The following is a 25,996-nucleotide window of genomic DNA, read 5'->3' on the forward strand; positions in this document are numbered from 1 at the left end:
AGGATGGAGAAACATATACCAAACTAATACTAATTTTAAACAGAGTGGCCATATTCATATCAGACAAAGTAGATTTCAGAGCAAAGAATATTAGCAGAAATAGAGTTATCTTATAATGATAAAGGGGTCAGTTCCTTGAAGGGCATCAATATTTATACACCTAATAAGAGCTTTAAAATACATGAAGCAAAACTGATAGAACTGAATGAAGAAATAATCAAATCCACAACTATAGTTGGAGGTTTAAACACCCTTTTCTCAATAGTCAATAGCTCAAGTAGACAGAAAATCAGTAAAGATACAGAATATTTGAATAACACTATCATCCAATTTGGCCTAATTGACATTTATAAAACACTTTATGTAACAACAGCATAACGTACATTCTTTTGTAGCATATGTGGAATGTTTACCAGGGCAGACCAAATTCTAGGCCATAAAATAAGTCTCAGTAAATTTAAAAGGTTTGAAATCATTCAAAGCATATACTCTAATGATCACGGGATTAAGTTAAAAATCAGTAACAGGTATCTGGAAAATTCCCAAATATTTGGAAACTAAAATTACACTTCTAAATAATCCTTGGGTCAAGGAAAAAACTGTTAGAGATATTAGAAAACATGTTGAACTGAATGCTTATGAAAAAACAACATGAAAATTTGTGGAATGTAGAGAGAGCAATTCTCAGCTGCTAATTTATAGCAATAATTGCCTATATTAATAAAGGAGAAAATTTCAAATCAGTGATCTCAGTTTCCACTTTAAGACATGAGAAAAGGAAGAGCAAATTCAACCAATGTAAGCAAAAGGAAGGAGATTAAGAGCAGAAATAACTGAAATAGAAAACCGATAAACAGCAGAGAAAAATCAGTAAATCCAAAAGTTGGTTCTTTGAGATCATTGAAGCTAATAGCCCTTCAGCTACGCATCAGGAATAAAATAGAAAAGATACAAATTGCTAATATTATGTGAGAAGTGACTTGATTACAGATTCTAAAGATAGTAAAAGGCTACAAAGGTCATGTGAGGATCAACTTTTTGCCAGTGAATTCTACAAGTTAGATGACACAGATAAATCCCTTGAACGACCCAAACAGGAAAAGCTCACTCATGAAGAAATAGATAACCTCCAAAGCCCTGTATCTATTAAAGAAATTAAATTCATAGTTAAAAACCCTCCCACAGAGAAAACTCTAGGCCCAAATGACTTCACTAGTGAATCTTACCAAACATTTAAGATAGAAATTATACCAATTTGTTAAGGGTTGAGTTGTGTCTCAAAATTTATATTTTGAATTCCTAACCCCCAGTGCCTCAGAATAAGTCTTTATTTGGAGATAGGGTCTTTACAGAGATTAATCGTGTTAAAATGAGGTCATTAGGATGGGCCATAATCCAGTATGACTGGCGTCCTAATCAAAAGGGGAGATTTGGAGACAGACAGGCAGAGAGAACACCATGTGAACGTGAAGGCAGCCATGTAGAAATCAAGAAGAAAGGTCTGGAACAGATCCTTCCCTCATGGCCCTCAGAAGACACCAACCCTGCCAGCACCTTAATTTCTGCCTTTTAGTTTCCTTAATCATGAGACAATACATTTCTGTTGTTTTAAGCCACTCAGTTTGTGGTACTTTGTTATGGCAGCCCTGGGAAACTCCTGCACAATCCTATTCAAACTCTTCTAGAAAATCATAGAGGAAGAAATACTTCCCAGCTCATTCTGTGAGGCCATCATTACCTTATACCCAACAGGAGAAAATACATTGTAAGAGAAGAAAGTGATAGACCCAATATCTTTCATGAACATAAGTACAAAATTTTAAATTTTAGCAAATTAATCCACCTGTGTGTGTGTGTTTGTGTGTGTGTATGTGTGTATACATATATACTTATATTTATTTATTTGTAACATCAGGGCCAAGTAAGATCTGTCTCAGGAATGCAAGCTTCACTTAATATTTGAAATCAGTCAGTGCATTTCAGCATATTAATGAACTAAAAAAGAAGAACCAAATGATCGTGTGAAGAGATACAGAAGGATCTACAGTATTAACAATCTACAGTATTCATTTCTGATAAAAAAAAAAACTTTGTGCAAAGTAGAAATAGAATATTCTTAAACTGATAAGGGACATTTATGAAAACATTAGCTTTCGCATCATACTTAACTGTGTAAAAGACTGACTGCTTTCCCCATAAGATCGGGAACTAGGCAAGCGTGTCTGCCCTCATCATGTCTATGCAACATTGTAGTGGGGATTCTAGCCAGTGCAATAAGGCAAGAAAAAGAAACAAAAGGTATCCATATTGGAAAGAAGGAAGTAAAACTGTCTTTATTTGCAGACAACCTGACTGTCTATGTAGAAAATTGTACTGAATCTACAAAAAAAAAAAACCTTCTAGAACTAAAAAGTTGGTTTAGCAGAATTCAAGGTCAAGATATAAAAAACTGATCTTATGTCTACTTACTGGAAATGAGCCTGAAATTAAAAATAAAAAATACCATTTACAATACCATCAAAATATGAAGTAATTAGGGATAAGTTTGACAAAAGATGCACAAGATTTTTTTTTCATTAAAAAACTACAAACCGGGGCGCCTGGGTGGCTCAGTTGGTTAAGCGTCCAACTTTGGCTCAGGTCATGATCTCGCGGTTTGTGAGTTTGAGCCCCGTGTCGGGCTCTGTGCTGACAGCTCAGAGCCTAGAGCCTGTTTCAGATTCTGTGTCTCCCTCTCTCTCTCTGACCCTCCCCTGTTCTTGCTGTGTCTCTGCCTCAAAAATAAATAAACATTAAAAAAAATAAAAAATAAAAACAAAAAACTACAAACCATTGCTTAGAGAAATTAAAGAAGGCCTGAATGAAAGGAGAGACATATCCTGTTCATGCATTGGAAGACTCAATAACGTTGAGATATCTCCCCAAATTGGTCTGTACATTCAGTGTAGTTCCAGCCCTTGACACACATCATAAAGGAATCCGAAAGCTTTTGCAGGCAAATGGCTTGGTCAAAGTTTACGCACTGGTTGCACAGCCTTGCTGAGCTAGTGAGTCTGATAGTGGTCTCTAGAATGATATCCTGGAGTAGCAGGGGCTGCCAGGGGGTAGAGAGTAGGCCAGGAACTTCAGCTGAACTAGGAATGTCCCTGAGGCAGGAGCTGTCAGGGGTGGGCCAGATGGGAGGCAAAGATTCACCCAGAAGTTTGATAGCCACTGTGTGCAGGTGGTGGAATTATGGATGACTCTTATTTTCTTCTTTGTGTTTCTTTGTTGTTTCATTCCCCACCCCGCCCCGCCCCGAGCATACTTAGTTCCAATATAATCAGAGGAACCACAGTCCTATAGTTGATTCCTATGGGGTATTGTTTTTTTGTACACCTGTATAATTTGAATATTTTACAAGGAGGTTGTGTTTATTTTGTAATCAAAAACAAAAGGCAGACAGGCAGAAAGAACATAACCTGTGGTTAAAGCAGTAGGTCTTAAGACACTGTGAGGAACTCCTGGTAGAGAGCCATGTATCAGTAACCAGGACATGGAAACCACAGTAAATACAGGACAGCCAAGCAAATGCGTGTTTCACTTGTCATGTTCTTTCCAAATCTGACTTCTGTTGGACACATAGAATGTCTGTCTCTAGTTAATGCACCAAGCCATCTTAGAACATTTGACAGAAGACTTAACTCCTTAATTCCAGGGGGGCAGATTGGGATCTCTAATTACTTAATTGAAAAAAGGTACACACTTCAGGCTGCCACAGTGTTTGGCAATTAATCTCTAAAACCTGACGGTGAACATTAAATTCAATTAGGGAGGGCGATTAGCAATGTTTCTTCTCTCCTTCACCCTGGGTAGCTTGGAGAAGTGGCTGACTGGTCCGCATTGATTCTGACGCTATCCTTGTGTATATATCAGCCAGGAGAGCCAAGTATGCATTTCTCACTTCAGAGGAGAGTTATTGGGCAATTTACAGATTGATGGATTTCCCTAACATGTCTCCATGGCTGATTCAGAGGCCCCCCTCCCGAGAATTCAGACCTACCAGTGTGCTGCTTTGCGCCTTGGTGCCTTCCCTCCTCTTCCTCCTCCTCCCCTCTCTTTCTTCTCTTTCCTTGTCTCCACCCCCCATTCATTTTGTTGCTTCTGCTTTCCAAGTGAGGCCACTTTCCCAGTGCCTCCAGCTGGTCCAACTATTCTCCTCTGTCCCCTGGATTCTTGCAGAAGCTCCACACTGTCTCCCTTGCCTTGCACTCTCCTCCTGGTAGAGAAGCCAGAGGGGTCCTGTTTCTGCCTGGAAGGTTCTTCCTCAATTTCTGTATAGCTCCCATCATCCCCCCTTCAAATCTTCCTTCAGACCCACCTTCTCTGAGAGGCCCTTCCTGGCCACCATCTCAACTTCTTCTGCTGCCCTTAGGGCCCCTTTCTTGCTCACTTACTACGCCTCCGGCCTTTACCCCTACCTTACATGCTATAGAGATTCTGCTGGTTTATCTAGTTTAGTGTCTGTCTCTTTGAAGGCAGGGGTTTTTGTCCTAGTTGTTTGCTGCTGAATAATGCCTGGCTAATAACAGCTGCTCAAGAAATGTTTGTTGAATGAATGAAGAAATGAATGAGTTTAACAGATGGAAACATTTGAACATATTTGCTTCAGAGCATTCTCTCTCTCTCTCTCTCTCTCTCTCTCTCTCTCAGAAAGACAGTGTAGTGTTCACAGTGCCCTTCACCCAACCCCATCCCTCACCCACCATTTCCCCAGAGTGACCATCATCTTCATATATGTTGTTATGGTCTTACTACAAATGCACGAATAAGCTTGATAGAATTTTGCTTCACGTATGTTTTTAAAATTGTGTTGCAATACATATCACATAAAATTTACCGTTTTAACCATTTTTAAGTGTACAGTTCATTGGCATTGAGCACATTTACCTTATTGTACAACCATCGCACCATCCATCCCCAGAACTCTTTCTGTCTTGCAAAACTGAAACTCTGTCCCCATTAAACACTAACTCCCCATTCTCCCCTCCCCCAGCTCCTGGCATCCCCCATTCTACTTTCTGTGTCTATGATTTTGACTCTTCTAGGAACCTTATGTAAGTGGAGTTATATACGCTTTTTGCCGTTTAGTGTCTGGCTAATTTCACTCGGCATAATGTCCTCAAGGTTCATCCGTGTTGAGCAGCTGTCAGCAACTCCCTCCTTTTTAAGACTGAATAGTAGTCCATTGTATGGAGAGACCATGCTTTGCTTATCCGTTCTTCTGTCAGTGGACACTCGGATTGCTTCTGCCTTTTGGCCACTGTGAGTAATGCTGCTGTGAACGTTGGTGCGCAGGGATCTCTTTGAGACCCTGCTCTCCATTTTGTGGTTATATACACACAAGTGGGCTTGCTGGATCGTATGGCAGCTCTATGCATAATTTTTTAAGAAACCGTCGTACTGTTTTCCGTATAATCTGTGCCATTTTGCATTCCCACCGACGGTGCACAGAGGTTCCAATTTCCCCATATTCTCCCAACACTTGTTCTTTTTTCTTGTTTTTGATAGAAGCCATGGGTGTGAAGTGATGTTTTCTGTGTTTTGATAATTTAGGTGGCGTCTTGCTGTGTATATGAAGCTTGTCTCATGTAATCAATATTGTGTTTTTTACTGCTTAGCCATTGTTAACTCTGTAGGTGTAGCTCATTAGTTCTACTTTATTTTCTCTATTAACGAGTCATACTTGTACCTAGTTTTGCAAAAAACTCCATGCTCTGTTCTTCTACCATAAATTTCCATTCCGTGTTGACGTCTCCTGGTTGTTTCTTCTGTTATTTCTGTCCGTATTTCTTTTTTTTAGAATTTTTCTTCTCTCGTTTTTTTTAAATGCTTATTTACTTATTTTGAGAGAGAGAGAGAGAGCATGAGCAGAGGAAGGGCACAGAGAGGGAGAGAGACAATCCCAAGCTGGCTCCGTACTGTCAGCGCAGAGCCCAACTCAGGGCTCGAACTCACGAACCGTGAGATCATGACCTGAGCTGAAATCAAGAGTCAGACACTCAACTGACTGAGCCATCCAGGCGCCCCTCTGTCCATACTCTTTTTTTTTTTTTTTTTTTTTTTTTTTTACAGTGGGCTCCATGCCCAACATGGAGCTTGAATCCATGACCTGAGATCAAGAGTTGTGTGCTCTGCTGGCCGAGCCAGCCGGGTGGCCCTCTGTCCATATTTCTAAATGTAGATGCTGCTATTTCGTGATTGTTTCAGTTTGAGACCCCAGCTATTGACCCCCAATAAGAAAAAAAGGATCTGAGCTCTCTTAGCATTCTTTGACAGCTGCTCTTGTTTCCTTAAGCTCAGACATTTCCATATGCCCAGGAAACATGCTTTCAGAACTCTGATCCTTTGCCTTGTGAGTACCTTGGGGAAGCAGCGGGATGAATTTTCTCGTCTTGAAAGGGAAGGCCATCTCCACATCTGGTTTGTGGATGTGCGTGGGTGGAGACGAAGAACACGAGGCTTGGGTTCCCCACCGTAACCGAGAGAAGGTCAGAGAATACTGTTGTCAAGAACTGGGTGCACGGCAAGCCCCAAGGAGCCCACGGACCAGCTCCACTCATTCCTCACCACAGGCCTTGGGGTGGGGCTCTGACCCCCGCTTCACAGAGGAGGAGACTGAGGCCCAGGGAGGCCAGGCTGCTTGGCCAGGTCACACGATCTGCAAACAGAAGCATCACATGGGAGGCGCTTGCCTCCGAGGCCCACACTCTGGTGGCAGGTGCTCTGCCTGTCTCTCGTGTTTGATCCTCTAAAAGCCACCTCAGACGATGGACAGCAGCCTCCCCTGCTTCCTGTATTGACAGCGAGGGTAGGGGACTGGCCAGGCCCAGAGCCAGCCCTATCAGGCTCCCTGCTAACCAGCCTTTCCCCGGGGCTCCTGAGCGAGCTGGTGTGCTGGTGAAGGGCTCTCTCCTGTGTGGAGTGGCCCTGGCCCTTGGAATGTGCAGTTCTACACTTGAGGGCTCAAGAGCATATTTCAGAAGTCATTGAATGTACATGGGGCTTTCTGCCATCGGCTTTGTCACCAGGGAAAGCCAGGGTGGGAATGAAGGATAGCACCTCTTCCCCAGGAAAAAGGACAGCTGGCAGACCCTGGCTCTTTGCCTGGTTGTAAGCACAGGTGTGGCAGGTTCTGTTTCGAATCTGACTCTCAAAGCTGGACCCAAGAGGATAGCCTGACTCGGTGCCGTGTCCACCTCAGGGCTCACGAAGCCCTGTCTTGGAGGACAGCCATCAGAGACGCAGGCGACACTGGGCTAGAAGTGTGAGCAGAGCGGGACATTTGGTGGTGAGCAGCTTCAAAGCAGGTGGGAAGGGCGGGCGGGGGAGAGGCGGGACTCGGGCACGCTGTGTTCTTGTGGGTCCCCTTGACCCCGGGAGGGGTTTTGGCAAAAGCTCCCCCTCAACTCACCAGCCCCGAAAACTTGACATTTCTGCACGGAAGAATTTAACAGCTAGATGTTGTTTTGATGGTAAAATAACAGGAATCTAGTTCCGCTATGAGACCCTCTCCACCCCATAGAGGGGGCCAAGCCAAGCCCCGGAGATCAGGCCTCCGCTTCTGACATCTGGCGCTGTGTTTGCCTCGTAGGTGTGGAATGCTGTGGACTCAGGCCGCTGCCTGCAGACCTACTGCCTGCACAGTGAGGCGGTGCGGGCCGCCCGGTGGTCTCCCTGTGGCCGGCGCATCCTCAGCGGGGGCTTCGACTTCGCCCTACACCTCACGGACCTTGAAACAGGTGTGTTTTACTGCATCGTTACCCCGAGACGCCCCTTCCTCGGAGCTGGCGGCTGGGTCGGCTTTCTCATCGGGAAGCTTCTCTGGGCCGTCAGCAGCCACAAGCTGCATATGGCTTCGGGGCAGTAGGAGGTAGCCCTCAGGAGAGGCTCACGTTGGTGAGTGCGTTTCCAGGGCATTTGCCTGGAACCATGACTCTCCACGGAGGGTTCAAGGTGGGCCTCTGCCAGTCTGCCCGGAGGACAGAGCCCCAAGGTTGTCTCAGCCCAAGCTGTGGGGCTGGATAAAGAGGTAGCTTTTTAATCAACTTCTGACATGTAATTTGTACCAAAATAGATTTCGCTTTATCACAATGTCCTTTGGTTGGAATCAGTTTAGAATTCCTGTCAATTCATTATCGTTGAAAGGCTGCAAGGAATGATTCCAGCTCATAAGGAAAGTCTGCAAACGAGTTCTGCTTTAATGCCTACACTGAAGAGGCATTTGGGTAAGATGGATTTGTGCTGGGTAAATCCTAAGGGGGCTCTTGACAAGCAGGGCGAGAAGGAGAGAGCAGTCAGTGGAAGGAACTTCACATTAGCGAGTACTCCTGGGCAACAGGCACTCTTAGCACCTAATCCCGCCACAGCCCCTGCGTGGGGTCCTGTCCGTGGTCCTCAGGCGAGGACAGAGCCACGGGGTCGGAGCTGGTTCGAAGCCTCTGCCCCTGACTCGGGTTGGCTGGTCTCAGCACCCACGTTGCCTTCTCTTCCTTGGGCTCCTTCTGGTCACTTTTCTGCTGGACTCTCCTGCCGGGGCCAGGAGGGGAGGCCGGAGTCCCCGCCCATCCCCGGGGTGTCCCAAGTCTTCACACAGGCCTCCCATACCCCGTGGCAAAGGCCCTGGGGTCCGTGCCTCTCTCAGGGCCTGGCAAGCAGGAGACGACAGCTCTGGGCCCGACCACACAGCCCCTCCCCAGCAGCTGGGAGGGGGCACGGCGAAGGAATAGGGCGGATGGTGTAGGGTAATGGTGGGGTTTGTGTCCCACCCGGAGCATACTTGTCACTGGATTGCTGAGGCTTGGCCTCGAGGCTCCTCTGACTGAGCCCCGTGCGTCCTCAGCGGGGGTGAGGACGAGATTGGTGGCCGTGTCAGCGGCCGGTACTGTGCCACAGGCCCTCACCACGGCGTGCTGCCTGCAATCTCTTCTCCATTTTACAGGCAGAAAGCTGAGGCTCAGAGCAGGGAGTAGCTAGCTCGCGACCTCCCCGTGGTACGTGGCAAGTGGGGATTTAGAGCCATGTCTGCATTTGCAAATCCTATGTCCTTTCCACGGTGCTGAGTGTATGTGGGGTTTTTCTTCTCAACAAAGTGTTTCCCTAACCATTTGTGGTCTTACAGTGAGTCCCACAGGGCCGATGAGGACGCCATGGCTCAGGGAGTTTGGTGCCACTTAGTCGATGATGACCGCGGTGGGTAATGTCCTGACCACCCACTGTGTGCTAGGCCTTCTCCTGCAGCCTTACCTCTGGGGTCTCACCCTTTAAGGCCGCACCACCAGAATCTTCTTTGCGTGCAAAAATCTGCCAGGCTCACTCCGTTGCCCATGTGCCCAGTAACCCATGCTCAGCATTGGAGATGCAGACCCAGGATCCACCCCAGAAGCTCTTGTCTGCCGGGGGAGACGGAAGTGTGGACAGAATCCCAGGTTGTGGTGATGGAGCGAGATGCAAGAACCTGTAGCCTGGAACCTGGCAGGAGGCAGGACCCAGGACCCAGGGGACAGAGGATCCGGGTGGAGAGGGTGTGGTGGAGGAGGAGGGAAGCACATTCCCAGCAGACAGAGCAATGAGGACAGAGTTGTTAGAGGAACAGGAGTGGAGTGTGTGGCGTTGTGGGGTGCAGGCAGTTGGGGGGGAGTCTGGGGGTGCAGACCTGTGGTTCCCGGCCTGTGAGGTCTTTTCCTTTTCCTGGCCCCGCTGCCCCCCCACTCCAGGGTCATTGGGTGCCCATGGGTACCTGCACTGCCCACCCTCGGAGCGAAGGAGTGATGCTTTTCACATCCTGGCGGTGCTGTTGGGTTAATCAAATACGAGTTCATTTGATAACATTAATGGATGCTTAGTGGCCCTTTGTCATGATGTATCTTCTCAATCAACAGATGTTAAACAGACACTGCCGTGGCATGTGTGGGTGTGTGTGAATGTGGGGGAAGGCTTCTGAAATTTTTGGATTTTTTTGAAGAGAGTCTTCCTGACAAGTTAGGGACTGCCACAGCAGGTGGCAGTAGGGGGCCGTTGCTGAGTGTGGAGCAGGAGAGAATCATGGCTTGATTTGCACTCTGGGCAGGTCTGCCTGGTATCTTCAGCTGGTTGGGTATGACCAGGGTGAGGTGGAGAGCTGGAGGAGGGGAGGGGGCATGCCTTGCCCAGTCTGTGGCAGAACTTCACTGGAGAGGAGCTCGTGTGGCCCCAGGCCCAGGGTGCTCCTCCAACGGTGGTGTACTGGGTGGTGGAGGGAAGGCTCAGCCCCTGTCCTCAGGGCTTCGCCTAAGACGGGGGGACTTTTCCACTCTACCCCACTCCCGGGAATAGCACTCATCACCTGTTGAGTGCCGGGTTCCATTCACTCAGCAGGTATTTCCTGAGCACCTGCTATGTGTAGGACCTGGTGCTGGGGCTGTAGCAGTGAGCATGTTGGATATCCTTTGTCCCTCGTGGGGAGGTCTCAGGGTGTGGACCTCACCCTTGGAGTAGCCCCCCAGCCCCGACATGGACTTCTCCCGCTGAGGGGGCTGTTGGTCTCTGTGTTTGTCGCCCTGACTAGTGTGGGAGCTCTTGAGAATGGGGCCTGCCCTGGGAGTCTTCGTGTCTTCGTCATCTGGCCAGGGCTGGCTCGGAGCAGCGACTTGGAGTGTGTGAGCAGAGGCTGGCCCTTGCTGGGCAGTGAAACCCATCGGTGGCTCCCCCCGTGCCTCCCACCTCAGCTGTGTGTCCCCACCCTTGGCCCAGGTTGTCATAGATGCTGTCTTTAGCAGAGGCCGGTGGGCTTGGGTGGCCCCTGTGGCTCTCGGCCCGGTTTGACTTCTCTCGTCGTCCTTTCTCGTCACCGAGTCTGATTTCCCTTTTCACTTGATCTGCCTCTTTCCGCCCTTGGTGATTTGGCTTTTTCATTTCAATCTAATTAGAACTCCCTGCCAGGAGAAGGCAATGCAGGGCGTTCTCACCGCAGTGCTTTGGGAATTAGTCACTTGGTGCCCATTGTCGTTAATGGGAATTTGGTGCCAAGGCCATTTATCCTGGTGTCCTCAATCAATACAGTTAAAAATCTGTGGATTCTGAAATGTCAATACCCGGCCTGAAATATGGAGAGCCAGCCACATTTTATCTCGTTAATTTATAGTTCTGACGGGCTGTTGGCTTATAGGACAACCATGAATCAACACCTAAATAAAATCCACTCACAGATTCATTATTTTTGGTGCTCCCGCTTCAGTCTGTAATCTTCCTAACAAAACGTCTCTGATGCATTAGTCTGAGTGGCCTCAGGGAACCCTGGCCAGCTCCACCAGAGCCCCAGTGTCGCCTGCCTTATGAGTCAGCTGTCCTGCACACCAAATCAGCCCATCTCCTCGAAATCCCCTGAAGAGCTTGTTCACTTCTACGGGCACTGGTCTTGTGAAGGTTCCAGCCCATCACACCGCCCCCCCCCCCACCCACCACTGGCAGGTGCCCCCCAGCCTGGCTATTGAGACCTCATAGGTTCGCAGGACCCCTGGAGCCCCCAGGGCTCCGACTTTGGGGAAGGCACCCTGTCTTCCTTCCTTTGCCCTGGTCAGCTCTCCTGATGTGCATCCAGCCTGTCCTGGATGTCCGTGCAATGGCACCTGGTCCCAACAGTGCTGGAGGCAGCGCAGCGTGATGGGGCACGAATGGGGTGCGAGGGTGCGCCTCCACTCACCTGAGCTGGGTGTCCTGGGGGAAAGTTCCTTCACTTCTGTTTCTGCATCCATGAAAGGGGATAACAGTACCTGGCTGGCGGTGGGATTTTGAGGGGAATAGCCGAGATAATGTTTGTAGGCACTTTGCAGAATGCCTGGCTCAGGTATGCACTCAGCAAAACATGTCCCTTCCCTTCCTCTGTCCCTCCCTCTGAGGCTCAGCTCCAAAAGCCCCCAATCTGGTGATCCCCCAGCCGGCTTACGAGTGTGGCCCTTGGTCACCACGTGGGTCTGGGGCAGCCGGGAAGGCCTTCCTGGGTCCTCCCCGTGTCTCCTCCATGTGTTGCTTCTCGGTGACAAAATTCTGGTGGTGGGCTAGCGGCTTCCTCCTGGTGACAAGACGGCAGCTGCCCTTTATGGGGGGTGTGTGTGCAGACCCCCCGCAGTCCAGCCTGACCCGCTCTCCAGAGCTCTAGGCACCCAGTGCTGAGGAAGGTCTCTTCCCGCAGATAACCCACTGCCTGCAGCCTTGCTGTCCCCAGCCCCTGGCTAGCTCCTCCTGCTCTGGGGGTCCCTGTGTCTTTCGGTGGGGGGTCATGGTGCATGGAAATGACAGCTGAGACTGGACCCGTAAGTGACCATTTCTCTTGTTTTCCAAGAGGTGCGTTCTGGTGCCTCCCTCAGTTTTGCATCCTGATTGGGACTGCCGTCACAGAAATGCTTCAGGAAAGGGGACCGCCACGTCAGCTGAGTGTGCACCATGGGCCAGGCCCCGGGTGGTGTAGCCCTGGTTCCTGGCACACTGCTTGGTCTGTATGAAGCTGAAATGGACAAAAAGATGTTAGTCCCTTTGCTTACTTATTACATTTTTAGTACCTACACTTACCTGTGAGGACAGTGTTTTTATCCCCATCTCATTGACCCGGACACAGAAGCTTGGAGTGCTCGGGGACTTCCTCGAGGCTTCGCGGCCAGCAGCAACAGAGCTGGGATCCACCTGTGGCCTGTGTGACTGGCAGAGCCTGCCTGTTGAAGCCTGGGAGTGGCATGCCCTCACCGCGTCGGTTTTCCCTGCCGAGGACGAACGGTTTGCTGAAGCCCACCCCTAGGGGCCCTGCTTGGCTCTCCCCCGGGCAGCTGGCTTGCCACCTGTGGAAGCGAGCTTGGGGCCTCTGGGAGGAAGGGGCGCCCGGACGGATCTTGACCCAGCCTTCTGATTAAGTGACTGGCTGAAGGATGCTTCTCTGGCTGTCGACAGCCGCTGCTCCGGTGGGAGAAATGTTAGCCCTGGCGATTATAGTACACTTGGCACAGGAAGGGTGAGAAGCATCCAAATTAGAACCTGACGAAGACGAGGAGCTCATGGGGCTTTAGAGGAGGGGCTGCAGATGGGGCTCCTTTTGGGCCGACTGGTGCCGCCACTCCAGGCCCTGGAGGAGGTGCCTGCAGGGGGCCTGGGCTTCTCCATGCTTTGGCTTTTGAGCACCATGACTGAGTGTCCCCCGGCACAGCTCCGAGGGACTGGGTCAGGCACCCTTTAGGTACCTGTGGAGGCAGGAAGGCGGATGCCCAGCCGCATCGTGGGCCGCCGGGCGATGGGCACACTTGCACAGCTCCTGATGGTACGGGCACGTTTTGTGTGTCCAGTCCTGGGGTCCTAGGGGTTTGCCGCTGGATCCAGACACAGAGTCTCTGAGGGGCTCCATAGCCCAGTGAGGTCTGAGCCGACGATGGCCCTGGCACTGCCCCCCCAGTGCCTTCTTGCCCAGGGAGCAGCTGCGCACCTCCATCCGTCCTTCTGGTGTAGGCGGGACCCCCACAGACTCCTCTGCTTTTCCCCTGTCCCCATCCACCCCTCTTTCTCCCAAGCTCGTTCCTCCCCCGACGCCCTGTCCCTAGCCCTCTTTTAAATGTGCCCGTTCTCAAGTCTACCACCTCTTTGGCCCTGGGCCCCATTCCCACGCACACCCTTCCTCTTTCGGTCTGAAGAGTTTTTCTCTCCAGTTTCAAGCTTGTTTTCTCCCCCTCTTTCCATACAGCTTTGGGGCACGACCCTAGTGTTGGATATTAAACCCAGTGTTATTACGCGTCCATGAAACAGGCTGCCAGCCCCATACCTCACCCTGTGGGAAGTGCCCGCGGGTCCTGCCACATCCCACACACCCCTGTCCTGTCATTTTCTCCCAGTGACGCCTGTGCCGTCCTGTGGATAAACGAATAGTGGTTTTAACCGACGGCACTGTTTCGTGGACTACCGTCGCCCCACCGTGCTGGTACTCGGTCTCTGTGTGCGCTCGGAGGCAGCCGCCGGGCGGTCAGGCTGCCCTCGTAGGTCAGACCTCCTCCGCCGACGGACTGGGAGCCCGGACACTTGCCGTCGAGCGGGGCCTGCTGGGCCCTAGAAAAGCCGATTTGAGGCAAACCCTTGCGACACACCTTGTTTGCAAGTTGAGAACTTTTGTTTTCTTTTCACCTTTAGGGAATTCAGTCTCGTCCAGATCATTAAGAGCAGCAGCCAGACTTGATATAGAGAGAAATGCCGACTGCCGTTTCTTCTGTTGGTGCCGCAGCCGCCGTCTGGCGAGCCCGCCATCCGTCTGGGGCCTGCCCCCTTATGTCACTCTGTCTTTCCAATTCTCACGACAGCTTCTTCAGCTTAGCTTTATTATCCTGGTTTTGTGGATCTGAAAGGACCACCAGCTGAGCCAGAGGCGCCCGCTCAACCGCGGGGGACCTGTGGATGCACCCAGACCCTTCCCGGGACTCTGCCAGGCGTGCTGAGATGGCCCCTGTTTCTGATTCATAGAGTTTGATTTGAAAGTTAGTAAGCTCCTTTTCTTGTTAACTTTGAGTCAGGATGGTTAGATTTACAGCTGGCGGGGTACTTCCCAGAGGATGAGTGTAACGATATTGATTTTAGCGAAATGAGTCATATGCCGCCTGCCTGGGAACACGAGCTCAATCAACATGAGCCGACAGCATCAGCTTTCCCTTGTCAGCGTCTCCCCTGCATGTTCGTGAGTCCATGGATACGAACAAAGAGCTAAGGAGAAGGAAAGGTCACGGATAGCTTGCAGGCAGGCAAGGCGGGGTACGGAGAGCAGGGCTCTGGGGTTGGACAGGTCCGGCCTGGCTCCCAGCATGGCTGACTTGTGTGGCCCTGGACCAGTCCTCACCTCTCAGAGCTTTCATTTCTCCTGCTGTGAAATGGGCTAATGACACCTACTACAGAGGGCTGCACGCAGACCTGGAGGTGACAGATGCCCGCTCCCTGCAGAGGAGGGCATGAACTTCTTTTCTCTTTCTTGGGGTCCCCTACTTGGGTTTCATCTAACCTGGATTAAATGTCTGTTATGTGCCAGGAACTGGGCTGGGGGCCAGACATGCTGAGTGGACGAAGAGGACCCGTTGGGGACTCAGAGCCCTGCATGACGATAGGGTCCCCCAAGGTAGGCATTAGGGTGGACAGGTGGTGTTGCCCCAGCCACATGGGTGGTCATCTGGGTCTCTACCTGAGAAAGGAAGAGGGGAACCTCTGAGGAATTTCCTGGCTAGTGTTACCAGCTGCCTTATCTTCTCAATATTGGTGATGGAACCAGGGGTAGTAATGATAGCGTCGAGAGAATAAATTGAGTTTCTGTGTATTTTTGCCCTAATGACAATTTATGGTTTATTTGTATCATTATTGATTCAAGGAGGAAAAGAAGTGATTTTTCCTAACTCTAAGAGGATCTGAACAGTTCTTATACTGGTTGAGTTCATTATAACAAGATCAATAAAGTCAGTGTTAGTGGATTAAATATTTTAAAACTCAATTTCCCATAAGCAGCATACAGTGAATAAATAGAACTTTCTGTAACAAGCATGTAACCGAGCAAGATAGTCTCAAGGTTAAAGGTTACATAGCAACTAACCATTGTGCTTGAGGTAGTGTCGTGAGGGAGGAGAGGACGTGGTGAACAGGGCACTCGATGTAGGAACATGTAGAGAAGGAACAAGTCTGACAAGAAAGGACCTTCACCTCACCTCGGCTGGGAACAAGGTAGTCTCTGATAAGTATTTCCAGCCTTTATCTATGTCTCTTCAACAAAATGCAAAGACTAGCCCAGGGCACTGTATTCTCAGAGCCTCAAGACAGAAACTCCAAATCATTCCTCTCTCAAGGTGCCTGCTGTTAAGAACTTGTAGCCCTTGGCTTTAGGTTTTAATTTAACCAAGGATGAATTCAGTAATTTGGGGGTTAACTTTTTCCAACAATCATAGCTCCCTTTTGTTGTTTGCTGTGTCTGCCACGCCCTCCAGAGCACTCTACGCATTATGGATGCACATCTCTGGCGTGTGGTCCCCGGACAGCCTGCCGTTCACAGACTTGGGCAGGTCCCTCTCCTGGGGTGGAGCCTGGGTCTGGGTGACTCTCAGCCCCTCTGCTGCACCACCTCCTGCGCCGAGCACGGTGCCGGGCAGGGACGGCTGGGGTCCCCGACTTCTGAGCCACAGCCTTGTGCTAGACCTCCTTCCCCGGTGGAAACTCCCCCTTTGTGTTTCCCATGAGCTATCTGGAAGCTTATCAAAAATTTTAAAATCTTTTAGTTTTGGACCCTTTTAGCAGATACAGCAAAGGCCTAGTTCTCATAAACAAAAAGTAGGAGAAAAGATAGAAGGCATCGCTTGTGTTGTAACGGGAACATCGGAGTACTTACGAGACTCGAAGGCTCTTCCCAGTCTCTTTGGAAGGTTGAAGAATAACATGCAGAAATACGTGCATTTTTTTTTTTTTTTAGCAGAAAAAGCTCAGTCCTCATCTTTTAGCAACTCAGCTTTTGCTTTTCCTCCCACCTTTTCCTCATTGTTGGCAAGACTGTATCACTGCACTTTTTGAAAAAACATGCCTAATTCACTGCTGTTTCTGAAATAAGCATATGGTTATATGCCATGGTCCAAGAAACAGGGAAAATTTTTCTCCAGGCAGACCGTTTATTTTTCCTTTTGGGCTTAAGGACTAGCAGTGACTCTGAGCGAGCAGGAGGGCCACAGTAGGTACTGTTGCCTGTGCCAGGAGGAGATTTCTGGCCGGGGCCTTTGCAGCAGCGTGGGGGCCACAGTGGCATCTGTGTGCTCCTTTTCCATTGAGGGGACATGATGGTGGTCCCTTTCTTCATGCCCCATATGGGTCCCCTGGCTACCTGGCTGGGGCACGTGCCCTGAGGCCTGAGCCGCAGTTCCAAGGCCTGTCCCAGCAAGGTCTCTGTAAGTGCCATTCCGAGTCCCGGCCGTGGGGAGACCTCCATCCTCCCTAGGAGGGGGCATCTCTAATCGGGCATAGCATGGGTGGTCTCTGACCACCAACTATGGCTTGATGGGTTTCAGGAAAGAAGAGGAAGCTCAAGGAATATCGGGTTTCCGCTCAGGTTAATTCCCCAGGATGTGAGTTTTTGCTTGAGACAGTTGCTTGTCTGTTGACCTAACGAGACACGTAGGACCCAGACTCCTGTAAGTCTGCTCCTCTCTGATGCCTGGTTAGAAGGATTCTTTATTTAAAAAAAGCCACACACACACAACATTATGACAACGATATTGGTGTAACTTAAAAAATGATCTTACTACCCCTAGAACAAACCACTTCAAGTCGGTGAATCTCTTCCCAGCCTCTGCCCGTATCAATCCCTACTTAATACTTTTGTGATCCAAGAACAGGTATCAGGCATTGTCTGTCTTGCCAAAGAGCATGGTTTGTGATTCCAGTTTTGAATGGCTTTTCGACATTCCACCAGGCAGAGACCCACATTTGCCTTAACTGCCCCCTTGGGCTGGACCGCTAGGCTATTATTTATAGGCCCTTCACCATTACGGATGACAGGACCCACAGTGGCCCCTCTTCACATCATAGTGACACAGGATGACCGTGAAAGACTTTGTGCACTGCCCGTTTGAGTGGAACAGTTAAGGGGCTTGTTGAACTTCAAGAAGTATAGAGGCTCCATTTACAAAACCTCAGGTGCTTCCAAAGTTTTCTCTGATGACAAGTGACTGCAAACTGTAGGCCTCTGGAAGATACTGGAAAAAAATCAACATAACTCTTCATCAAGGGAAAGGTGACACTTTAATGAAGAGCTTTCCCAAAAGTTTGTACTGTGGAAAGAACATTTTGAACAGAGATGTTTTTGTTTCCACCATCTTGTAATTTGTTAACCAAAAACTATGTGAATGCGTCACCTATTAAAAACACTAATATCTGCACCCTTAACTTGGGGGCAGTTTTTCTAACCTGCTTCAAAATCCTTGAGATGACAATGTCAATGGATTTTGAATTGGGCTATTAAAAATATGAGAATGCAGTAATACCCTGTGATGAGTTGCAGGAACGTTTTTCTGACCTGAGGGGAACTGGGGCCTCACTCATAACATGTTCACAAAATCCTTTGTATCAGGGATGGACAGAGGCGGACGGTGTCTCCTTTGTCGCCGGTGGTAAGCATCTTCCAGCCGGGTCTGTGCATCTCTGGGAAGAGTCTTTGTTAGCTCTGATGACCTCAGAGAACAGACTGGAGCCCTAACTGGGGTACTTTCAAATCATTGAGCCACAGACAGTTTTCCTACCTTTGAAAAAAAATGGAAGTGGAGTCAATTTGGTAGCTCTCACTAAAAACTCGTTTGATTTAATGATTTCACAGAGGTTTGTCGACACTCTTAGAAAATGGCACATTAAAATATATTTTATTATTTTTTAAAATACAATTTATTGTCAAATTGGTTTCCATACAACACCCAGTGCTCCTATTTTAAAATATTGGTTATCGTGTCCTTGTCTCTCCTTTAAAATAGTTTACTTTTGGTATCTTAATGCGTACAATTTATTCGCACGGGAGCGCGGTATGTAACTTACAAGCAAACACGCGTCCCCGTGATACGTGCTGAAGGGCTGTCCCTTGTTGGGTGTTGCTGTCAGACGAGTGCAGAGACCATGGATCTAGGCAAATTGGGTCTATAAAGGCTCCTGCTGTAACTCAAGAGTACCAGTCGATGAACTTTCATTTCCTTACCTGGTGAGCTGGTAGAATGCTGTGTGGGGGGGTCCTGAACACAAAGCAGGGCAGCCTTCTGGAAGTGCTTTCTGAAATGGATGAGCAAACTTGGCCTCTGGGTTCCCGTGAGAGGAAATGATGCTGGAGATCTTGGCATCACGTTGGTCTCCACGGCCACCAGCTTCATGTGTCCCTAACCGCCCACGGCCTCAGTCCAGTGGAGGAGTTTCTGTGGGCCAGGGGCAGTCAAGGTTGTCCCTCCTGGGCAGTGGGAGCCATTGCTGACATCTCTGAGGGAAACCACCTTCACGCTCTTGGTGGGTGTTGCATAGCAGGTGCCATGCCTGTGAGATGGCCTGGCCCCTGGGAACGTGTCCCGTGGTTCCCAAGGCCGGTCTGGTTTCTGGCTGCATTTTCAGTGGGGTTGAATGGAGCACACGAGAACTACAGCCAGTGCCCTGGGGCATAATGTGGCACAACGTAGAGGAACGAGTGCTGGCTTTTGGAACCCAACAGACCTGGGCTCAGGGTCGGAGATCTGCTCCCCACACGCCCTGAGTTCAGCCTGTTTATGTCGCTGACGTCTGAAAGCTCACAGTGGCGAAACCGACATTTTCCCCACCACATGTGTGTGTGTGTACACACAAATGTTTTCACAGTGCACGTGAGCGCTCGACAGCGGTTTCGTGACAGATATGCAGAGGACAAGGACCGTCTTGAGTCCTGCAGAATCAGTGAGACCCCAGCGGGCCACACTGCCTGTCCATGCTGGCGCCCGGGCCCTGTGGGGTCATGCTGTCACTTGTTGCCCAGAGTATCATGCTGCCATTACCAGCCACTCCCTGTAGCAAATCATCCGTGGTCATGAATGTAAGGTCATGGTTGAAAGACGGCTGATCCCACAAAGATCACTTTGGAGCATCTTGCTTTTTCTTTTTTAGACTCCTGGGTAAATACTCTCTATTAACTGTGCAGCTTTGACAATGTTACTTAAGCTCCCTGAGCCTTGGCTTTTCTTCAGTCGTAGAGCAGGTTTTGAGCGGTTGTGTGGTTTAAATGAGTTGATAGGCAGTGTCGATGGAACACAGGAAAGGTGATGTTCGTGGGTCCGGCCGTTGGGTCAGCCCTGGGGGGCAGTTCGGCCAGTCAGGGACGGGGCTGGTCAGAGAGTGAGATTCAAGTGCCATGACGTCTGTTGTGCTTCCAGAAAGTCTCGTGGGCCCTTGGGCCCAGAGCTCTATGTCAGATGGCATCTTAGTTTTAAGATATTTATCTTGTGGTCCGAGTAGTTTTTAATGCTCTCTTCTCTTCTTTGTGTTGTAGGAACCCAGCTCTTCAGCGGTCAGAGTGACTTTAGAATCACTACTTTGAAATTTCACCCGAAAGACCACAGCCTTTTTGTGTGTGGAGGCTTCAACCCCGAAGTCAAAGCTTGGGATATAAGGACCGGCAAGGTGATGCCCGTCTTCCTCCCGTGGCCTCTCCACAGGAGAGCTTGCCGCGGCGGTGTGACTGACCGGGGGCGGGCCAGCATCTAGGTGCAGGACCCTGGAGACGGGGTAATTACCACCTGACATTTCATCAGTGCTCAGCGTGATGTGTATGTGTTCTGAAAGAACGTTCTTGAGTTGTTAGAGTATTGAAACATCAGAGGTGCGGCTCTGAAAACATTTATTGAGTACCTACTGTGTGCAGATGTTTCCAGATGATATAAAAGGAATTAGCCTTTGGGTTACTCAAGGGAATGATGTGCGGTTGCAGATAAGTGGTGTGGAGCACTACTGTATGTATGTCTGTGTGTGTGCGTATGTGTGCACGTGTGTGTGTGTGTGTGTGTGTGTGTGTGTGTGAGGGGGAGAGAGAGAGATGGGTGGGGGAGTAAGGGAGGGACAAGCAACCATTCAGAGGGCGAGGGCTTTCTGCTCGATGTGAGGAAGGCTTCTTGGAGATCACGTGCCTTCTGGGGCTAAATGGCTGGTGGCGATCAGTCCCACAGGGGAGTTTCCACCCCGCTGCTCACCAAGCTGCTGCTTCCGTTGCCCTCACCCACTTAATAAGTGGCAGCTCCACCCTTCCAGGGATTCGGGTCGGAACTGTCAGAACCGTGCCTGTCTCTGCTCTTCCTGTCACCCCCACATCCAAGTCATGAGCGTATCCTGTGGTGACTGGCTTGAGCTGCCGTTGACTCTCACTGGGATAATTGCAGTAGTTTCCTATGTGGTAGCTCTTTCCCCACTCCTTGTAGTTTGTTCTTAACATGGCAACCAGAGTGTCTGTCACAGTGTAAGTCTGATGTGCCTCTCCCCTGGTGAGAACACTCCAGGCTCTGATCTCACTCATGGTAAAGGCCAGTGTCCCCACAGTGGCCTTCAATACCTACATGAGCTTCCCTTCCCCCTTCTCATCACCTCCAGCCCCACTGGCCTCCTTGCCTTTCCTAGAACACACTAGCACGTTCCTGCCTCAGGGCCTTTGCACCTGCTGCTCCTTCCACCTGGAATGCTCTTCTCCCAGTTTTCTCTGTAGAGGCTCCCTCTCTCTGCTTGGTTCTGTTCAAATGCCACCTCTCCTGTGAGGCCTTCTCTGATCACCGTGATGGTCACCCTCTGGCATTCACTCGTCCCCTTTGCCCCCTCACTGTTCTCCCTACTATGTATCATCACCCGGTGTACTGTGGATTTTACATGTTTATCTGCTTGCCTGTCTGCCTTCACTTGAACGTAAGTTTCTCCAGGGAGGGATTTTTTTTTCTTTAAAAAAACTTTTTTTTTAATGTTTATTTTTGGGAGAGAGAAAGAGGCAGAGAGAGGGAGACACAGAATCTGAAGCAGGCTCCAGACTCTGAGCTGTCAGCACAGAGCCTGATGCAGGGCTCAAACTCACGGACCGCGAGACCATGACCCGAGCCAAAGTCAGACACCCAACCGACTGAGCCACCCAGGCGCCCCTCCAGCGTAGGGATTTTCTGTCTACTTTGTTTGCTGTTGACTTGTAGCCCTTAGAACAGTGCCTGGCACGTAGTAGACACTGAGCAAGCCTTGGATGACCAAGTGAAGGAATGAGGGAGGAAGGCAGTCATGCAGAATGTGTATGTATAGAAGGTAGAAGTGTGAAATGTGTGCAGGGACCAGGGACTGGCTTGACCTGGTGGGGCATGGGCTCCAGGCAAGGGTACTGGCCCCAGGCAAAGAGGCTTTCAATGCTGTGAGTCCTGGTTTGGGTTAGCAGTGAGAAGCCAGGCCTGAGAATGGGTTTGTGGGAGAGTAGTGAGGAAGAGCCGTGGCCTGATTGCCTCTGGGGGTGCGCCGTGATTTTAGGCTGACTTGTTTTCAAGGTCTGAGAAGCACTACTCTGGTCTGAAGGAGACACACGGCCACTTGAGTCCTACAGGGTAGTTTATAATAAAACCCATGTTAAACTTAACTTTGAAAGGAGAAGGTATGGAATGTCAGTTTGCCCTCCTGCATTTAGGATTCAGGGGTTCAGTGGTCCCACCCTGAAGGGCTCAAGGCTGCTGCAATGCTAAAAGGTTCTACCTAAAGGCTTTCCCTCCGGGACTGCCTCCCGCCCCACCTTGGATTTCCCAGATTTGAAGGTCAGGTTGGCCACTGCAGGAAGACACTTTCCCAACAGGCTTTTGGAAGGGGCTGCTGGCATTTTGCGAACCTAAGAACACAGGCAGTTTCTTTAAAGAAAATGTGAAGTTTTATCCATAGGTGTCTTGCTTAAAGTACTTCACAAGTGGGAAAATTAAAGCACAGAGAGATGTGCTCTTTAAAAAAAAAATCACACATTTTTCTTTTACAAAGAAACTTCTTTTTACAAAAATATTTGGAAAAGAGAGAAAAATTACACATAAAGACGTGGACACAGTGGAATTAAAAAAAAAAACAAAAAAAACAACAACCCACTAGAACACTTGTATTTGGGCTGCATGTGTTGGAAACTCTTAGTCATGCTGTTTGAAGTGGGGCCTTCGATTACCCAGCCCTGCTGACGGCCGCGTCCCTTAAAGGTGTGCTTACTGTTTTTAGCCTCAAAGACCAAACACGTAAGAGATTACTCACCAAGGACGCCATCTGATTTAAGAGTTTGTTAAAAATATTGGATTTTCTCCTAGGGCAGACGCCATCTGACAGGCTCTGAAAATGCTGGGGGAGAAGCAATTAGAAGCAGATGTTGCTGTGACTGGTATTGGCATATTTGCGAGTGTCTCCCAAGCTAATAATGTTGGGAAAGGGATCTGCACAATGTTTGTTTTTACTTCCCCTTTACTAGCAATCCGACTGCCTCTCCTCTCCCTCTGGGTCACAGGGCTAGTTCCATTTTGCATCAGCCAGGCTCAGGGACAGCTCTCTTGCTTCAGTTACGTTTCCTCTGACAGGTGTTGCCTGAGTGTCTCAAGTGGGAGTAGTCGGAGGACCAGAGAAGAAAGGCACAGCCTCCTTGCCCTCCTGGCTCCCACCTGGGGTGGCTCCCACCTGGGGTGGCTCCCTTTTCACCCCTCTGAGCTGCCTGCAGTGTGTGGCGCTGTCCCTGGTGCTGAACTCTCCAGCTCGCTCCTGTGTAGATGAACATGTGGGGCTGAGCAGTTTGGCTGTTTTGTTTTTGTTTTAAATTACCTTCAGGGACAGTGGTGGAAACTGCAGGTGCAGGCAGGAGGGACAGAGAGCTTAGCTTACAGTCAAGACCAGCTTCCCCTTTTAAATACAGCAGGAGGAACTGTTTTCTTGTAAAAGTAATATGCAATCATGTGAAAAAATTGGAAAGTAGAGGGAAATAAAGAGAAGGGGTAGTCTAGCCAGCTGAAGGAAACATTAGTAACATTTTAGTATTTTTCTTCCGTTGTTCTTTTTCCCTGTGTGTGTGTGTGTGTGTTCTTAAAACGTTGGTCTGATTTTTATACACAATTTTATATTTTGTTTTTTACATAGCACTGTCAGGGTTTTCCTTGTTATCACAGACTCTTGTAGAATTTTCAATACATCCCTTTGATGCAGCGTGCTTACCTGACTTGCTTCTTGCCTTCTGCCTGGTGTTCAGAGCAGAGTCTGACATAAACAGGCACTCAATAAATATGGATCCAATGGGTCGTTTTCAAAAAACCATTTCCCTAGGTTGGATAGTGAGGATAGTTCTTTTTTTTTTTTTTTTCCTGCCATTTAAAATTAATAGATGTGAAGGTAGAGATCGGGATGAGCAAACTACAGCCCAGGGCTAAATCCGGCTTGCTGTCTGTTTTTGTAAAGTTTTATTGGAACACAGCCATGCACTCATTTATGTATCATCTGCAGCTGCTTTCACACTACAGTGGCAGAATTGAGTAGTTGCAACAGAGACCACATGGGCTGCAAAACCAAAAATATTTACGACCTGGCTAACCCCTGCTATGGATAGGTCTGGCTGTGACATCTGTCACCCTATTGATTGTTGAGATCCATCCTGATCTGGCTGACAAGGTGGGTGCTTCTGTACTTCCCTCTATTATGGGCATCCTTGCAGAAACCTTGTGCTCACACCATATCTTTTCCAGAGAGCTGTTCTTCTGTCAAGGTGTGCGAGCAGTTTCTCTCTGTTAATGATAATCTCCGAACAGACCATCCAGGTCTACTTTATTATACATTCCACTGTAAGACATATATTTGTGCATCTGGTGTTTTCCATATTTGAGGTTTATTTCCTTAAGCTTGGGTCCCAGAACTCAAATCGCTGGATCAAAGTGAATCAGCATTTAAAAGGTAAGGGGTAGGTTTCCAAGGACAGAGCTGAGGCATGCTGTGCTGGGCTAGTGAGCCCACCACTGGAGCGTGACTGCAGGGCCAGACAGCTTCTCGCCACGGTCTGAGAGAACAGAGTCTGAAGAGTGGTTGGAACGGATAACTTTTAAGCTACTTTCCAGTCATACAATTTTATGACCCTTAGGCTGAGCCAAATGATGAAGGTTGGGATTCTGGACTTCCTGGGGCCACAGCCCAATTCATTAGAGCAAATGGGCTGTTTAGCTTCCCTCTCTTCTTTTCTTGGCCCGTCTCTCTCTTCCTTGGGTTTGATGATTGGAGCACATCTCTCATCACTGCAAAGTTCTTGACTTCATTTCCAGCAGGTCAGCGGGCTGTGTTCCATGTGAGTCGACCGAGTGCACGTACTCAAGCTGGCATAACACCACCAGCAAAATTCTCTGACTTCTTTCTCCCGGCAGTGTGCTTGAACACGGGTGTGGCCTGGAGTCCAGGATGCCTGTGGGCTGGCCTTCATATCACTCTAGGGTCCCTCTCTCCAGAAGCCCCTCCCAGCTTCTAGTACTACTGGCCTGAGCTACAGGAGGCCTGGGCTCTCAGCCTCCCCGTACCACCTGCTCATCTGGGCGATTGTGGGCAAACCCCTCAGACTACAGTCTCTCTCAGTCGTGGTTTCCCTGTTGGTCAAGGGGCAAGACAAGGTCATCCGTAAAGCAGGGCTTTGCACACTGCCCGTGTGCCAGAGAGCACCTGGGGCTCTTGTTAGGATGCAGATTCTGTACCAGCAGGTCTTTGGTAAGGATGATATCTCAGTCTGTTTGGGCTGCTAGAACAAAATACTGTAGACTGAGGGGCTTCAAAAACAGACATTTAATTTGCACAGTTCTGAGGCTTGGAGCCCAAGACCAGGGTACTAGCATGGTCAGGTTCTGAGGAGGGCTCTCCTTCTGGCTTTCAGAGTGCTCCTTTCTTGCTGTGTCCTTATATGATGGAGAGAGAGAGCGAGCTCCGGTCTTTTCATTCCCTTAGAAGGACACCAGTCCCATCATGGGGGCTGCACCCTTACGACCTCATCTAAACCATATCATCTTCCAAAGGCCTCACCACCCAATACCATCATATTGAGGAATAGGGCTTCAGCATATAGAGTTGCGGGGACACGTTCAGTCTATTGCCGATAAGATCTTGCATTTTTAACAAGCCCCCAGGAGATGCAGAGGCAAGTGGTCCATGGACCACACTTTGAGAAGCCAGGGCCCAAAGGGCCTCTGAATGTGGAGGTTACTTGCTTCTGTCTTTGAGCTCCCGTGGCTTTCATTCTTGATTGGCCTGCACTGTCTGTGACCTGTTTCACTGATAGCTCTTTATCTTCTTACTTGACTGTGAGTTCTCTCAGCTAAACAGGTGTTTATTTACCGCTGCCGGTGGGGGCCCGAGGTGAATCACGTCTGTGCCTCAGCATCTCTCAACAGGGCCTGGGATCAGGCAGGTGCTCATGGGGTAACCATGTCCCTCTGATCATGATGGAGTCCTGAAG

The 25,996-nt window shown here is 49.2% G+C and overlaps 1 protein-coding gene across 17 annotated transcripts in view; it reads left to right on the forward strand.

Moving 5' to 3' along the window:
- Positions 1–25,996, forward strand: part of WDR25 (WD repeat domain 25) — a 141,325-nt gene that overhangs the window by 77,858 nt on the left and 37,471 nt on the right. For all 17 annotated transcript variants that reach the window (XM_045452105.1, XM_045452097.1, XM_045452104.1 and 14 more), the window contains 2 exons: positions 7,634–7,781; positions 20,045–20,175. In XM_045452105.1, coding sequence (XP_045308061.1) covers positions 7,634–7,781; positions 20,045–20,175 — 279 coding nt within the window. The remainder of the gene's footprint in view (positions 1–7,633; positions 7,782–20,044; positions 20,176–25,996) is intronic.

This window comes from Leopardus geoffroyi, chromosome B3, assembly GCF_018350155.1.
Source record: "Leopardus geoffroyi isolate Oge1 chromosome B3, O.geoffroyi_Oge1_pat1.0, whole genome shotgun sequence".
NCBI classification, from domain to species: Eukaryota; Metazoa; Chordata; class Mammalia; order Carnivora; family Felidae; genus Leopardus; species Leopardus geoffroyi.